Below are 16137 nucleotides of genomic sequence, written 5' to 3' on the forward strand. Positions count from 1 at the left end.
TAGTGTTGTACCAAATAGTGATCGTCTGCCAAAAACTGATTGATTGCTCGCATTTAAAATGCTACAAATAACTTGTTAGTCTGTAATATTTGAACCATATGTGTAATGTATGCCTCGTGTATGATATCAAGCCATCTGAGCCACAAACAACATTCCTGTTACAAGGCAGAAGTCGCAATTAGCTGTTGGCAGTGTCCCTTATTTAAGCAGTTAAAAAAAAGTCTCGTTGACATTAAAACTTCATTTTTTAAGTGAGATCTGGCCATGAGGGCAGCAGAAATGATAACACATAAAATAAGAGTTTAGTAAACATATTTTAAGTGGCCAAAAGGACCGGACTGGCTATACACTGGATATATAACTCCTTTGTAAATCCTGCTGAGTGCAGTCTATTTACCAATATGAGTAAAGACATCATACAAACATTGGAAATCACGTGTTGTTGGACGATCACTTTTTGGCATAAGTCTCCGGGTATCACGTGACAGCGTGAATCCTGAACCCCGCTGACACGACTGCTCTGGTTCTAAGTACATGATTGGTTCCAATTGCGGTCACGTCATCCAGTGAACGGCCGAGGTTTAGCCAATAGGAAGGAGGGCGTGAAGGAGGAAATGGTTTGACAGTCAAGTCCCCGGCTTATGTTTGTCTACTAACCGAGCATGGCTGAGCTCCAGGTCTGTATAAAAGAATAAAATTACTGGTTTATATTCCGCCGCCTTCTGTTAAGGAAGACCGTTAGCTGATGTAGCGGTTTAGCTGCAGGCCGTGTGTCCTGAAGTGAAAGCATCCCAGACAGCTGTGCGGAGTCTTTGTTCAACGACTTGTTAGCAGCTACAGAGCAGCTCATGCAGCCCGAGGGCGCAGAAAAAGTCGGTGTGTAACAATGGCTGCGGGGGAGCTATTGTCCCGATGCAGCTTTTCTTCATGTCTGTAGTGTTTGTGCAGGAAGCAGACTGATCTGGAGTACGACTTCAGAAAAATCACCCCACTGGGCATTTATAACGTCTTCTTCAGTCTGCCCTTCAGCCCACTTAGCCAAGAATGGGGCAGCTCCAATGTCGCAACCATGTGAGCAAACTGGGTAAAGGCAAATGTGATGTAAGCCCGAGTAAAACGGTTCTTTATTGCACCGATCACTTGCGAGTTATAAAACAGTGTTTCACTGTCTGGTTGGACTAGACTGATTCTCTATCCTGATTTTACTTTTATGCAGAGGAAGTGAAGCATTTCCTAAATGTCATTTATAAACATCCCAGTTTTCTTTTGAACACAATAACAAATTATTTCAGAAAAAAAATGACCAGGTCAGCCCACAAAAACGGACCTTTCTATTAACCCATAGCACTGAACGTTGGTGTTCACTGATGTGCTTTGTAATACTCAAATCAAGTTAACTTGGACATAAAGCACATCATGTGTAAAGGCTAATTTACACCATGGAGCACCACGTGCTCTCGAAACTGTGTAACCATAACTCAGGGAAAACAGCGGGACTAAGGGGTCACTTTTGTATTTCCCCAAGCTGTAACAATCAGTTTTGTCTACAGAATTTAAGGATATCAGAATACTTTATTGATCGTCAGGGGGAATTATATACAGTCGACTTCCACTCTCTCTCTTAAGCAGTAAGCGGTTCTTTGTGGTTTGGCTGGCTGCACTGACACAGGAAAATCCACCTGTTAGCCGTGATATTTGGTTTTGTAAAGCTTTATAAATGAAAACTGTGCCGAGGAGGAAGGCTCTGGGGTAAATTAGCCTTCATGCATGAAGTGTTTCCACTTTAAAACAGAGTTTTATCTTCTATTTACTCGCAGTATTAAAAACTTCACCTTCAGTCCAGACTGAAGTATGCCATGGGCAATCTGGAGTAAGATTGCACGTACTGGAAACACATCCTTTGAGATTAAGCTAGAGCCCTTTTGGTCATAGAGATGTTTTATGAAAGAAGGGCGGTGTACAACCCCAAAGAACCCCATTCCCACAGTGAAACACTTTGATGGCAGTCTTATGCTGTGGGGATGGACCTGGTAGAATCTCTTCCAGGCAGAAGGAATCATTAAGAAAGAAGGACGTGACAATTTGATTTCAAGCAGTCAGCAGCAAACTGGGCCCGGACAGTCGCTTTGTCTCTCAGCACAAGAGGTCTAATAATTTTGACCCTGGTACATTTAGTTTTTTCTTTCTGTGTGCAAATTAAAATAGTATAAGCATCCAGTGTAAAACAGGGATGTGTGGAAAAGCTGTGTTAAGAAGTCCTTCCTCTTCCAGCTGGGAAGAAAAAAATCTACCTTTTGCACGTAGCACTGTCCCAACGTTGTCGTCCTGTCTTCTACAGACTAAGTTTGATGAAGCAGCAGCAGAGGTCAAGCAGCTGAAGGCGAAGCCGACTGATGAGGAGATGTTGCAGATCTACTCGCTGTTCAAGCAGGCCACCGTGGGTGATGTGAACACAGGTGAGAAATTTCAAATGATACTGCGCTCAGCACTGTTACTGCTGTCACACAAACTGTTGATAAGAGTCTGACACTGGCTACGCTGAACATGCACCCTATAAGAACCACTGGCACATGCATGACGTACACCTGTACTACAGACTCTCTGAGGAGCTAGATCTGCTCCTGTGTATCGTGGTTTCACTTTCAGATTTCCACATAAATGTAAATATTCTAGATAATTATCAGTAGTGTTTCTTATGTTTTTGTGTTGCAATGTAATGCAGCCCTTTGCTCTGTACTGAAGACGCTGGGCCTTAATGAATGTGTCCTATATTTATTTGACCTGCATTACACAGGATTCCACTAAATTGTTTAATTTGCTTTGTTTGTCTTTGAAGCTCGTCCAGGGATGTTTGATTTCACTGGGAAAGCTAAATGGGATGCCTGGGAGAAGCAGAAGGGTGAGTAAGAATGGAGGTGGTGGCTGTGGAGAGGGGGGTCTGGGTCAGGTCCCTGTGACCTGGCCCGGATAAATGGAAGGAAATGGATGTGTTTAAATGATGTTTAAAGTGAACGCTTACTTGAAATATATCCAGCTGTAATTCTAAAAACATGACCTAATATAAATAAACCTAAAATAAATGTTAAGTTTATTTATATTCATTAATTAAAAATGAATTACAAATTTGTTAATTTTTTGTTTTCTTGTTGTCCTTTATTATTTTACTAAAAGTACAATTTCAGTACATTTTATTGCATAAAGGCTGAATAAGTTGATGTTACCTTAAACATAAAGGATGATTTCCTCAGAGTTAGGAGTGCAGCTCATTTGATTAAAAAAAAGTTGGGCTGGTGCGTTCCTCATCCTTTGTAGTAAATTGGATTATTGCATATTGTACTCGGCTGCATGCAGCCCCCTTTCAGGACTGCATGAGTTGTTGTAGTGTTGAGTTTGTCAAGCAGGGCTTTGAGTCCTCATGTCAACAAACTATGAAAAAGAGTCTCTGAAAGTAAAAGCAGGACTAGCTTGTTCATTTAGTCTGTCTGTCTTTTTTTCCCTCCATAACACATTTTTAATTTGTCTGTAAGGTAAGAGCAATGAGAACGCCATGAACGAGTACATCAGCCTGGTGGAGGAGCTAAAGCAGAAATATGGAATATAATGCTGTGTGATGACGACCAACTGGCCGGGAAATCTGCTCCGTGGACTGTGACTGGCACCAGTCTCCATCCCTGCACCGTTAAAACGCCTTAAAACTCAACAAGTGTGTCCGTAAACAGCTCACATGAACACCTGGTGGATGGCTTCTAGTCCTAGAAACTGACCCAAGTAGCTGCCGATGGACACATTTAAACTGTGTATATATCAGGTTTCAGTATTCATGTGTTTCTGCAGAAAGTCCTGTCATTTCAATAAACAGTAACCTGAAAGTGTGATTTTAGATCTTCAGCTTTTTTTTTTAAAGTATTTGTTCAGTTCAATTTAATTTTATTTATATGGCACCAAATCACAACAACAGTTGCCTCATGGCACTTTATGTTGCAAAGAAAAGAGAGAACACCCCGTCATGAGCTTTGGCTACAGTGGGAAGGAAAAACTCCATAACAGGAAACAACCTCCAGCAGAACCAGGCTTGAGTGGAGGAAGACGAGGAAGGCAAGGCGTGGAAGAGAGCCAGAGAGAAGGCTCTGCCTCCCATTCTACATTAAAATACCCAAACCATAAGTAAGCCCCCAGTCTAAGAGTGAGCTGCTCTAATAGGGTGATAAAGTATTATAAAGTTATGGGGCCTGATTATTATTATCATTATTATTATGTAATGGGAAGGATTTAAATTCTGATCCTGGATTTAACGGAGCCAATGAAGAGAAGCCAAATATCAGAGATAAAGGAGATTTTTAGGACGTCCTGATAATTACAAATTACAGGCTATTAGTAACCCAAGGTAATGCCACCCAGAGCAGGAATCTAATTGGATACCATACTGGGCCGAGTACAATAACCTCAGTTTTAGCTGAAAGTAGAAGCAGAAAATTAGAGGCCATAAAGACTTGGATGTGGTTTAGCATTAGTTCTAATTAGTTACAGCACTTTCAGAAAGACATTTACCGTGATGAATGCTGTGTAATCCAAATTTAACAATTTAATAACAATTTGTGCCTTACATTTTATTACTGACTGTGGAATGTAAACCACTGTTGTGTCCTGTTGCTAAGTGGCTATTTTTGCGTATCCAGAGACTTCCCCATTGGTTGTTTTTTATATCTATAAAACTCTACTTGGATTGTTTCCTGCTTATCTGTGTGTTTTGGTATGAAAACAATTTCAATCTCATTGAGACGTTTACGTGGATAAATAAAGGATAACAATTGTCTACACAGAAATGCAGAATGACAGGATGTGGTGGATTTTGTGAAAAAAAAAACTTAATGGCTGTGGTGAAGAAGAACTCAATTTAATTCAATTCAGTTTTATTTATATAGCGCCAAATCACAACAAAAGATGCCTCAAGATGCTTCATAGAACTAAGAAGAGGAACAAGGTAATAGTCTCTGATGACGTCATAGAACAGTTTGAGTGTAAGAGACAAGCTTTGGACCCTGTGACACTTTTGTCTTTATGGTCAAACTTGGATCACATGGATCTACTTTCTGAGTAAGCAATGAAACAGGTGTGAATCTGTAGGATCCCTGGACACAGGCAGAAGTGGTCAGTTGTTCACAATGGCTGTGATCGCAACCAACAATGTTATGTGCACCTCATGTGTGAGTTTGGAAGATCCCATATTAGGGTGTATGTACTTCACTGGTTCTCCAATCACCATAAACCTTCTGTATGCATTTTTAAATCTGGATTATCTAAAGACTCAATGAGCTCGATGTCTACAGGTCTGACACAGAGACACTTGAAGAGGACTGCCCACTGCATGGGTCCTCTTGTGCTATGGGCAGATATAGACTCGGGCTCAAAGACATCAAGACACACAACTAACGATGTGTCAGTTGGGAACAAAACAGTTTGTAGAGCATCTCTGGTTCCTGCCTGGACCCAGAGATGCTTTTCTTTACTTTTTTTCTCTGATGCAGAACACAATGCCCTGTCAAAAAAAAACAAAAAAAAACATGCAAACTTGCACAACAAAAACATCATCGAGGCCATGAAGGGTAAACCACGTTATAGCGTGGTTTACCCTTCTATACTAGTCTATAGTAGAGTTCAAAATACTCTAGTAAAAGTTGAAGCACTGGCTTTGAAATATACTGAAAGTAAGAAAGTAAGAAACAGCTCCATGATGAACATTTCTACCACCTATTTCTATGCCAAACTAACTGAACCTTGTGCAATATTAATGTAATAATAAAATAATATTGAATGCAAACCTTATTTTCACTCTAAATACTGTTTCTAATTAAAGCTACTCAGCTTGAATCACTTAAGCAGAACATCAGGAAAATAAAAATAGCTCTATTTTCTGTTGCCTACATTGTAGAGAGTGACGTTGCCTCTAAACAGGAAAATGAGTAGGGAAAGGGTTAGAGTGGGATTCAGCTGGTGGGGAAACCCTCAAACCTGCAGGACTTGATGTGACTTGACTCTGACCATGAAACAGTCACACACTGCTCTTTACTGTAAATCCATCACAGTGCAGCAAACTGACCTGTTTATCCTGCACTAACCTGCAGAGGATTTTCATGCAACCTTTAAATAACACAGTTAGTCTTGCTGAGATTGTTTTGCAACTGTGTTTCGCAATATAAAAAAACACAATGTTTCATGTACAGGCCCAATATTTGATTTAAGGACTAACATGTAAGCTTCACATTTCCACTGAGCAGCCCTTACCTTTAAATCTAAGCTCTCTTCTTCCTGTCCCATCTTTCTTATCGTCTTCCATCTCTGAGTGAAGTTAGTTCTTTCTTTAAAATACAGCAGCTGGACCTTTAGCTAGCAACACATTGTGCGACAGGCTGCGCACAAACAGTTTGTGTGTTTGCTGATGTTTGTTACGCTGATGGAGACTGACTAAGGCACACAGTTTTGCCTCTTTCATCTCTTTTCATGCATCATCCCCTGGTGATTAACACATGAACATGTTACTGTTTAGGATCAAATCACTCTGAGGTTTGAATGCTGAAATAATAACTCCCCTCAGATGCATTAAACAAATGTAACGAGCCTGTTTTGAAAATCCAAGGAGTAGAAAGTACAGATATTTGTGTAAAAATGTAGGGAGTAATTATAAAAATTTATCAGAAAAAAACTACTCAAGTAAAGTGCAGATACCTGAAAATTCTACTTAAATACAGTAACGAAGTATTTGTACTTCATTACTTCCCACCTTTGGCAGTGACTCCATGGTAACTGACAAGTGTTACACACACTGATTATTATTAATTTTAGCAAACTTTGATGGATGTAACCGGATGTCATTACTGAAAATGTAAATTGTAATTTCATTCAGTCTTTCCTGCTCTCGCCCCTTGCACAATCCTTACTGTATGGCTAACTTCATAAGACTCAAAATAGAATTGCAAATAACCAAAGTATTCTCCTAGTGGGCAAAAACAATTAGATGAATAGATTGGTGGTGTACCAGGGGCTTCTGTTTAGGACTATGCTTCCTCCTCACCGTAATCCAGCCAGCCTGTTTTCCTGGCTGCTTGGGACAATCTCTTGGGGGGGAAGCTAATGGTGGCTAAACTACGTTTGTCCAAACTGACTACAGGGGCCTGATTAGCTACAGTATTTTCCAATTCTCCAATTCAGTGAGCAGAACTGTAAAAATGGTACATTTATTATATTATTACAAAAGGAGGCCGAAGTGTAGCTAAAAATCTGCCAAACTGAGCAGGAAAATGAGGCCATCTTGCTAGCGAGTTGACTATGAGCTAAGCTAAGGTAGCAAATCCCTAAAGAAGTGTTTGTTCAGTGAACAAATACTGTGAATATAATCAGTAGGTGATTCAGAAGAGAGTCCATCCATCCATCTTCTTCTGCTTATCCAGGGCCGGGTCGCGGGGGCAGCAGCCTAAGCAGAAAAGCCCAGACCTCCCTCTCCCCAGCCACCTCCTTCTGCTTGTCCGGGGGAACACCAAGGCATTCCCAGGCCAGCCGAGAGATATAATCTCGCCAGCGCGTCCTAGATCTGCCCCGGGGCCTCCTCCCAGTGGGACATGCCCGGAACACTTTACCCAGGAGGCGCCCAGGAGGCATCCTTGTCAGATACCCGAACCATCTCAGCTGGCTCCTTTCGATGTGGAGGAGCAGCGGCTCTATTCCCTCCCGGATGACTGAACTTCTCACCCTATCTCTAAGGGAGAGGCCAGCCACTTTTCAGAGGAAGCTCATTGCTGCTGCTTGTATCCACAATCTCGTACCCAAGAGGAGAGCTGTTATAGATAAAGCACATGAAGTTTACTTTATGAAATAAGTTGTTATTTCATAGTGAAATGGTTATAAGTCCCTAAGTTTTTAACCTTCCTGCCTTCTTGGGACCTTTTTGTGCCACTGCTATGTGTTAAATGGCTGCCATTTCCACTGTGTTCAGTGGAATATAACCAAACTTGCCACAGGATAGTTTTTACCTGTCAATGTTAATATTCCAGTGTGAATTCCTTAAATCAGCCTAAAATGGCTGAGCAGCAGAAATCCCCACACCCATCACCCTGGGGACCATTTTCTGCCCATTGACTTCCATTATAAACGCTATTTTTCAACCCCAAATTATCATCATATGATTTTATTTTTTCTTCTTTTCTTGGATGTCAATGAAGACTCAGGGCCTTGAAGTTTTAATTTTTAAATTGCAAAAAAAAATGCAAAAAAATAATGGCAGGTCAAAATGTATGTTGGTGCCAATCTTTGGTCCATCTAAAGGCCTACTTATAATGACAATCACATATTACTTCAACTGGTTTTTTGTGGAAATATTTAGTTTTGTTTTTTGTTTTTTGGGGCTTATAACACAGGGCGCTCATGTAATAACACTGGGATTTGAAGGGTTAAAACAACGAAAATATAATTAAAACTTTACATGAATATTTCAGGGAGAAGTAGTTTTACAAGGTTGGCTAATTTAAAGTGGAATAAAATATGGATATATGGTCTTTTTATGGCGTTTTTGGGCGTGGCTGAGAATGGTCCCTAGGGTAATGGGTGTGAGTTTTTTAAAGGATGGCAGGAGGGTTAATCAAATGGGCTGCATAGCTGCAAGGCTAGCTGTCTAAGCAGAGATACCTAAACCTTACTCTCCCAGTGAGTTCCCAAGCCAGCCAAGAGTTGTAATCTCATATCAAGTTGTAATGTCATGGGTAGGGATGGGTACCGGTATCCGGTGCCATGATGGCACCGGTTCTGACATTAACGGTAGTAACCAGACCGAAAAGCAGTGCACATTTCGGTGCTTTATTTCAGTGCTTTTTTTCCTGAGCTGTGATACACTTTAGATTCTAGCCAATCATTTTACGTTTCCGAGGATAGTAGGCGGGCCCAGGTACGTACGTTCTTTTAGGGCAGAGCTACAGATTAAAAATGCCCAAGGCGAAGCGGTCAAAAGTCTGGCTGTACTTCACAGCAAAATATGCAAACTCAGCAGCAACAAGTGCTTTAAGCTGATACTGTGATACTGTCAAAGGAGGTAACACCTCAAATCCGATGAAACACCTGGCGACGCATAGCGGTTTTTTTAAAAGCCGAGAAATGCGCCGTATTTGATAGCTTGCTGCGAGACCTCACACCGAGCACATCTACTGCGGGTGTGGTGCCTGTTATCGGACCCGGAGTTAGCAACATCCCCCGAGAACCCGAAGAGGAGAGTCCTGGCCCCTAGCCCTGCCAGTGTAGCAGAAATGATGAGGATGATGATGCAGCAGCAGCCGTTCTTCTCTGCGTGAGTAGCTTAATGTTGTTCGTGTGTAACTCGCGTTGAGTAGGCTAACCACGTTATTACATTAATGCATGTAAGGTGAACTAGCAAACACCTTCATAGCTACATGCAGCTGTCCTCTTGTTTGATGGCAGATACTCCCTTCACCCTGGCCAAAAAGGCTAAAATGACCAAAGAAAAAGTGGAAAACAGTTAAACATGAGAGGTTTTTGGATAAAGTTTGTGTTTTTTCCATTGTTTAAGCACTGCTTCCAGCCAAGAGGGATACCATAAATTGCAAAAAAGTGCAATAAACTACAAAAAAATTGAAAATCGTTAATGTTTTTTTTTAACATATATTTCTAGTTAGAGAAATTTAAGAGGCTTATCCCGCAAAACTGTAAATACAAAAAAGTTGCACAAAATAGTTTCCTACCACAGGAAATTTGTTTTGAGTGTCTTCATAGTTTTATTTTTTAAATACACCAATTTTTATATTCTGCAGGAAAAACTAAAATAGATATTATACTGCAAATTTGCAAAAAAGCAGCATATGCATCAAAATAAACTATTTCCAGCAGTGCAATATGAGTCCTAAGCATCCCAGAAAAGACACAGAAAGTCATAAAGTCAAAGATAACTTTTAAAAACACCAGTATAGGCTCATAAGGCCCTGATGGTAAAAAAAACTACATTTCCGCGAAAATGACGTCACTTCCGGTTTCGGGCAGGTAATGGCGGACATGCAAAAGTTCGCGCTGACGTCTATTCCAACGTGGGAAGTGTTATGAACAGCTGATCGGATCGGCAAAGCGTGTTTCTGGAATATTATGTTTTTGTTGCTGCAAGTGCTTTTTATGCAGTTTTTGCAAAGCTATATGTGGAAGGAAACTGTGACCGAGGACAAGCTGATGGCATAAGATGTAAGTACAACTCCTCCGGTTTCATATGCAAAAAAAATTATTGCGCTAGCTTACGTGGTTGCAGAGCTACCGGGATTTAAAAATAGTTACGCAAAACAGAGCGGCCGGCTCTAAAGGGTTAAGCACCGGCACCGTTTCAAAAGTACCAGTTTGGCACCGGTATCGGATAAAACCTAAACGATACCCATCCCTAGTCATGGATCTGCCCCAGTCTCCTTCCAGTAGGGCACGGCTGGAACATTTTACTACCTACAGTCTACCTATGTAGACTTACTTTAATGATTAGCTCTCTGTTCACCACAACAGACTCGGACACATCCCTTTATCTGTCCTGCTCCAGTCTGCTCCAGTTAGATGGCCCTGCCCCTCCCTGAGTCTGGTTCTGCTGGACGTTTCTTCCTCTTTAAGGTGAGCTTTGTGTCATTGTAGGGTCTTTACCTGACCATATAAAGCGCCTTAATCAACTGTTGTTGTGCTTTGCGCTATATAAATAAAATGGAATTGAATCCCAGATTCTTAGATATTGGGAAATAACTTTCCAACCTGGCGAGTGCACACTATCTTTTTCCATCTCATGGCCTGTATTTATATAGCGCTTTACCAGTCCCCAAGGACCCCAAAGCGCTTTACATATCCAGTCATCCACCCATTCACACACACATTCACACACTGGTGATGGCAAGCTACATTGTAGCCACAGCCAATAATAATTTATTTATTACATTAATTAAACATACAAATTCCCAGTTATTTCCAGACCGGACTTACAACACATCCTGCTGATATCCCAGCTGCACATGAGACTTACCACACAAATGGTGTGAAAATTACACAACACTGCAAAGCGTTACACCCCGTTTAGCGACACTGCAATCGATTCACCTGTGGCACGCTCTGCAAATAATTCGGGTCTCAGCACAGCTGGGAAGCAGCGCTATGCATGACCTGTAATCTGGAATATAAAGGGAAGTGGCACAAACAAATAAACAAAAAAACAAAGAAGGAGGTTAGTCCGCCCTTACACAACTCACTCCCAATCAATAACCGTCTTTACAGCTGGACGGACAACACAAACAAAATTCCAAATCAATCAAAAGAACGAAAAAAAAAGGACATCAGAGACAGCGCAGCTGAAAAACACAAACAACACTATCGATTAAAATATTACCCAATAAAATATCAATTTTATGAAACCATTCAAAAGCTAAAACACACTCAATATACCTACAATACTGATCAGTCTCCCTGCGCGCAGTCGATCTAGGGCTTGATCAATTCTTCCATTAAAACTCGTGGTCACACTAAAAAAGTCCAACGACACACATCAAAAATCAGCACCTACAATAACAAATGATCCAAACAAAATGGCAAAAGTCTCTTACCGACAGTAGACCCACTCGCACCCGAGTCAATTAATCGCCTCTGGGTTTTTTCCACAGAAGAGCGCTGACCTCACCCCACACACCCAGTACCTTTTCACAGCTCTTCAGCCAATCACCTGGCAGAGAGCAACAAACTGCCAGGTGACACTTGTTACATTAGCATTTAATTTTTTTCAACATGTTTTACACATTCTCACATTTTATTTTGCAAGTTCTCATAAAACATTAACAAGATCCTGCATGTTGCAACATATTATATATAACTAGTGCTAAGAAAGATAAAATACTAGAATTCTACTTCCTAAAACCACAGAACTGACTTCATATTCAGCAGCATTATCATTCATCAGATAATTCAATTAAAATATTCAAACAACAAACAGGAGAGGTCCACTCAGTGTCCTGCTTTAGCAGAGGTCAGACCGAGCCAACAGAAACTGGCTGACACTGAAGAGAATTATTTAGATACTTATCAATATCCAAATAATGTTGTTTCATCATTTACACACTGTACAGTTATGAATGGGAAACTATATAACTATATATATATATATATATATATATATATATATATATATATATATATATATATATATATATATACACACACACTCAACAAAAATATAAACGCAACACCTTTGTTACTGCTCCCATTCCCCATGGGATGGACGTAGAGACCTAAAATTCATTCCAGATACACAATATAACCATCCCTCCCAAACAGTGGTCACAAATCAGTCCAAATGTGTGGTAGTGGGCACATCTGCCATATTGAGATAATCCATCCCACCTCACAGGTGTGCCACATCAGGATGCTGATCTGACATCATGAGTAGTGCACAGGTGTACCTCAGACTGCCCACAACAAAAGGCCACCCTGGAATGTGCAGTTTTTTGCGCTATTGGGGGTCTGGGGACCCAGAACCGGTCAGTATCTGGTGTGACCACCATTTGCCTCATGCAGTGCAACACATCGTCGCATGGAGTCCATCAGATTGTCAATTGTGGCCTTTGGAATGTTGGTCCACTCCACTTCAATGGCTGTGCGAGGTTGTTGGATATTCATGGGAACTGGTACACGCTGTCGTATACGCCGGTCAAGCACATCCTGAACATGCTCAATGGGTGACATGTCCGGTGAGTATGCTGGCCATGCAAGAACTGGGACATTCTCAGCTGCCATTTGCCCTGAACAATGTGAACCATGATTCATCCGTGAAGCGCACACCTCTCCAACGTGCCAGACGCCATCGAATGTGAGCATTTGCCCACACAAGTCTGTTACGGCGACGAGCTGGAGTCAGGTCAAGACCCCGATGAGGACGACGGGCATGCAGTTGAGCGTCCCTGAGACGGTTTCTGACAGTTTGTGCAGAAACTGTTTGGTTGTGCAAACCAATTGTTCCAGCAGCTGTCTGGGTGGCTGGTCTCAGACGATCTTGGAGGTGAACCTGCTGGATGTGGAGGTCCTGGGCTGGTGTGGTTACACGAGGTCTGCGGTTGTGAGGCCGGTTGGATGTGCTGCCATATTCTCTGAAACGCCTGTGGAGACGGCTTATGGTTGAGAAATGAACATTCAATGCACGGGCGACAGATCTGGTTGACATTCCTGCTGTCAGCATGCCAATTGCACGCTCCCTCATTGCTTGTGGCATCTGTGGGATTTTGCTGTGAGACAAAACTGCACATTCCAGGGTGGCCTTTTGTTGTGGGCAGTCTGAGGTACACCTGTGCACTACTCATGATGTCAGATCAGCATCCTGATGTGGCACACCTGTGAGGTGGGATGGATTATCTCAATATAGCAGATGTGCCCACTACCACACATTTGGACTGATTTGTGACCACTGTTTGGGAGGGATGGTTATATTGTGTATCTGGAATGAATTTTAGGTCTCTACGTCCATCCCATGGGGAATGGGAGCAGTAACAAAGGTGTTGCGTTTATATTTTTGTTGAGTGTATATATATGTGTGTGTGTGTATAGTACTACATTTGTTGTGTCATGATGCAAACATCCCGTTCAGAGGCATTTACCTGGATATTTTAACATGTGAGTGTATGAGGATTGTATATATATTTCAGATACATTTGGAAAAGTGTACTTAGTTTTGTTGCTCTGCCTTCTTTGCACACATTTGTGTCTAAAATGGAGAAGACATCATCTTGTATTTCTCTCGCTGAGGAACCTCGTATCATGCTACACCAGACCAGACTCGGGTGTGGAGGCTGATTTAAATAGAAGAGTGATGTTGGTGGGGCCCCGCTCAGAGCCCCCGCTCTGGCTCATGCTGCCGCACTTCCTCCTGTGCTCCAACTGCACGCGGTGCTTCATCTTCCACCTCCGCCACCTCCTCTGGATCTCGTTCTGCACCTGGAGAACAATTATTGCTATTAATTATTGCTACACTGGGGAAAAGTTGGCTCGCAGTTATATTTTAAGATTAAACACAGTCACAATGGTGATAAAGAAGAAATATTTTCTGTGGATTTAAACTTTTAAATTGCACCAGTTCCTCACTTCTTGGCCATAAAATTAAAAGCCAAGTGTTACTTTCCCAGATATTACATATTAATTACTATATGGGTTTATTATTATTATTGTTTTTATTAGGGCTGTTCGATATAACCACATATATCGGATGATGATATGAAAACGTCTATGTTTCAAATTACGCTATTGTTTGTTTTGCAAAGTAAACTGTTTAAGGTAATATTTATTTTATCGTTTTGATGGTCACTGTGGAGTTTCAAGACGTTCTCTCTTTTTCTTATATTTAATATAACCACACTACGGATGGACAAACGACTGTTTTTATGCGTTGTCGTTAGCAACAACGACGGTAAAACCATCGCGTGGCTCTGTCGTCCACTGTTTATTTCCACATAAACCTTTCACAATAAAGCTGAAGATCCTGTTTAGATTTTTCAAAATAAACGGAATCACATGACATAGAATGCAGAGTGTTTACAAAAGAGAAGCTAAAAAGAGCCGTCAGGTGCTAAAAACAAACAAATTTAGAAGCTTAGAACAGGCTTTTCCCCGCAGCACGCGTGGAATAAATACTCACAAAGAGAATTGAGGCCGTTACAACTTATGTAACACTCGGGTCCAGATACACACGCTGAGCTGAAAACACGTCACGCAAGTCGAGTTGCCCGAGATTCACAGAATTTACAGAAAATGTAAAACTTTTGTTATTATATATTATTGTCGGGACGATAAATGCCTTATATCGGGATATGAGATTTTGGTCATATCACACAGCCCTAGTTGTTATTATCATTATTATTATTATTATTATTATTATTATTATTATTTTCCATTTGATTTTTCAAGAACTAATCACGTCAGCAATGTCTTGTGTACTGATTGGTGTAAAAGTGCCAAAACTCCAGGAGGTTCAACAGTAAGTTGAATTGAAACTGTAAAAATTCCTGGGTGTACATGGGGAAAGATGTTGTATGAGCCTGAGAAAAATTAACACTGGGACCAGGACTATCAAAGAACCTTAACCTTGTGATTCTTTATTAAATGGCCAGTTTGGGCAATTTTAGTTTTTATTTCATATTTTTCTAAAAGCAGGCTTTTAGAAAAATGTTATGAAGCCTGCAGTCCACACATGCAGTGGTTCCAGGCAAAGTGACACTTGTTACAAATAGTGAAGATCTCATATATTGTTATTGTACAGATCTGGGCCTGCCCTGCCTTTGTGTAAGCTCTTTAAGAAAAACTTGGACGACTGTTTATTTGGTCTGTACTGAATAAATCAAAGTGATTTCTTCTAGGAATCTTTTGCAATTAAATATAAATGCAATGTTTGTTTCTGTGCCAGCTGTTTACCTAATGTGTTCAGTCATTTTTAAAGTTGGACTATTTCCAGGTTGTTTCTAGGATGGATGGTACAACCACCACACTGCTAATTAGACTTTGAAAAGTTTATTTTCTGTAATTTTGCATGTGAACAGTAAGCTTACATCTAGAAATGACAACATAATGTTTCATGGGTATAAAGGGAAAAATAAACCTTACCTCCCCGTTCAGGAAACAGTACAGAAGCGCTACGACAAATCCCTGAAACAACACGTACAGAAACATAACTGACAGGCTGCTGTTAGTGCATGTGGATATTTTTAGAAGCTTCCTGTTCTAGTCTCTCATACAATGAAGCTGCTGAATGCAGCAAATGATTCTTTAAAGAACACTTTCTTTACTGCAGGAACAAATGCACTGTTCAAATACACACCAATGTTCCTGCCGTGTACAAATAGACTTCTGTGTTAGGAGAAAATTAAAGGTGGTGATTAGACAACAGCTTACAGTTGGCTTTACTGTACCTGAGTAGAAGAAAAAGCCAGCTCAATAAAGTTCCAGATTTTATAGGTCCTGCCGCGGACTTTGTGTGGAAGGAAAGCAAAGAGAATGTAGTGTAAGCCAAAGAGCGACACCAGGAGGAAGGATGACTTGGCAAGTTTCCTGTTGTTTGAAGAATAACAGTGTATGAACCATTAGAATTAAAGTGAGAAA

The 16137-nt window shown here is 40.9% G+C and overlaps 2 protein-coding genes across 2 annotated transcripts in view; one reads left to right on the forward strand and one right to left on the reverse strand.

Moving 5' to 3' along the window:
• Positions 1-542: 542 nt before the first annotated feature.
• Positions 543-3875, forward strand: dbi (diazepam binding inhibitor (GABA receptor modulator, acyl-CoA binding protein)). The gene is made up of 4 exons (XM_080903156.1): positions 543-677; positions 2339-2456; positions 2837-2899; positions 3528-3875. The coding sequence occupies exons 1-4, from the start codon at positions 663-665 to the stop codon at positions 3599-3601; spliced, it is 270 nt and encodes an 89-aa protein (XP_080759282.1). The 5' UTR covers positions 543-662; the 3' UTR covers positions 3602-3875.
• A 9934-nt stretch (positions 3876-13809) lies between these two features.
• Positions 13810-16137, reverse strand: part of sctr (secretin receptor) — a gene marked incomplete at both ends in the record, with an annotated part of 35482 nt that continues 33154 nt past the window's right edge. Inside the window, 3 exons of the mRNA XM_080902854.1 lie at positions 13810-13983; positions 15643-15684; positions 15948-16086. Of these exons, the coding sequence (XP_080758980.1) occupies positions 13810-13983; positions 15643-15684; positions 15948-16086 (355 nt within the window). The remainder of the gene's footprint in view (positions 13984-15642; positions 15685-15947; positions 16087-16137) is intronic.

Source organism: Rhamphochromis sp. 'chilingali' (genome assembly GCF_963969265.1).
Source record: "Rhamphochromis sp. 'chilingali' genome assembly, chromosome: 14".
NCBI classification, from domain to species: Eukaryota; Metazoa; Chordata; class Actinopteri; order Cichliformes; family Cichlidae; genus Rhamphochromis; species Rhamphochromis sp. 'chilingali'.

Excerpts from the sequence above, each read along its gene's own strand:
- dbi (XM_080903156.1), top strand. Across the intron at positions 2,457-2,836 it reads CGTGGGTGATGTGAACACAG|CTCGTCCAGGGATGTTTGAT; the intron begins GTGAGAAATTTC and ends TTGTCTTTGAAG. Across the intron at positions 2,900-3,527 it reads TGCCTGGGAGAAGCAGAAGG|GTAAGAGCAATGAGAACGCC; the intron begins GTGAGTAAGAAT and ends TTTGTCTGTAAG.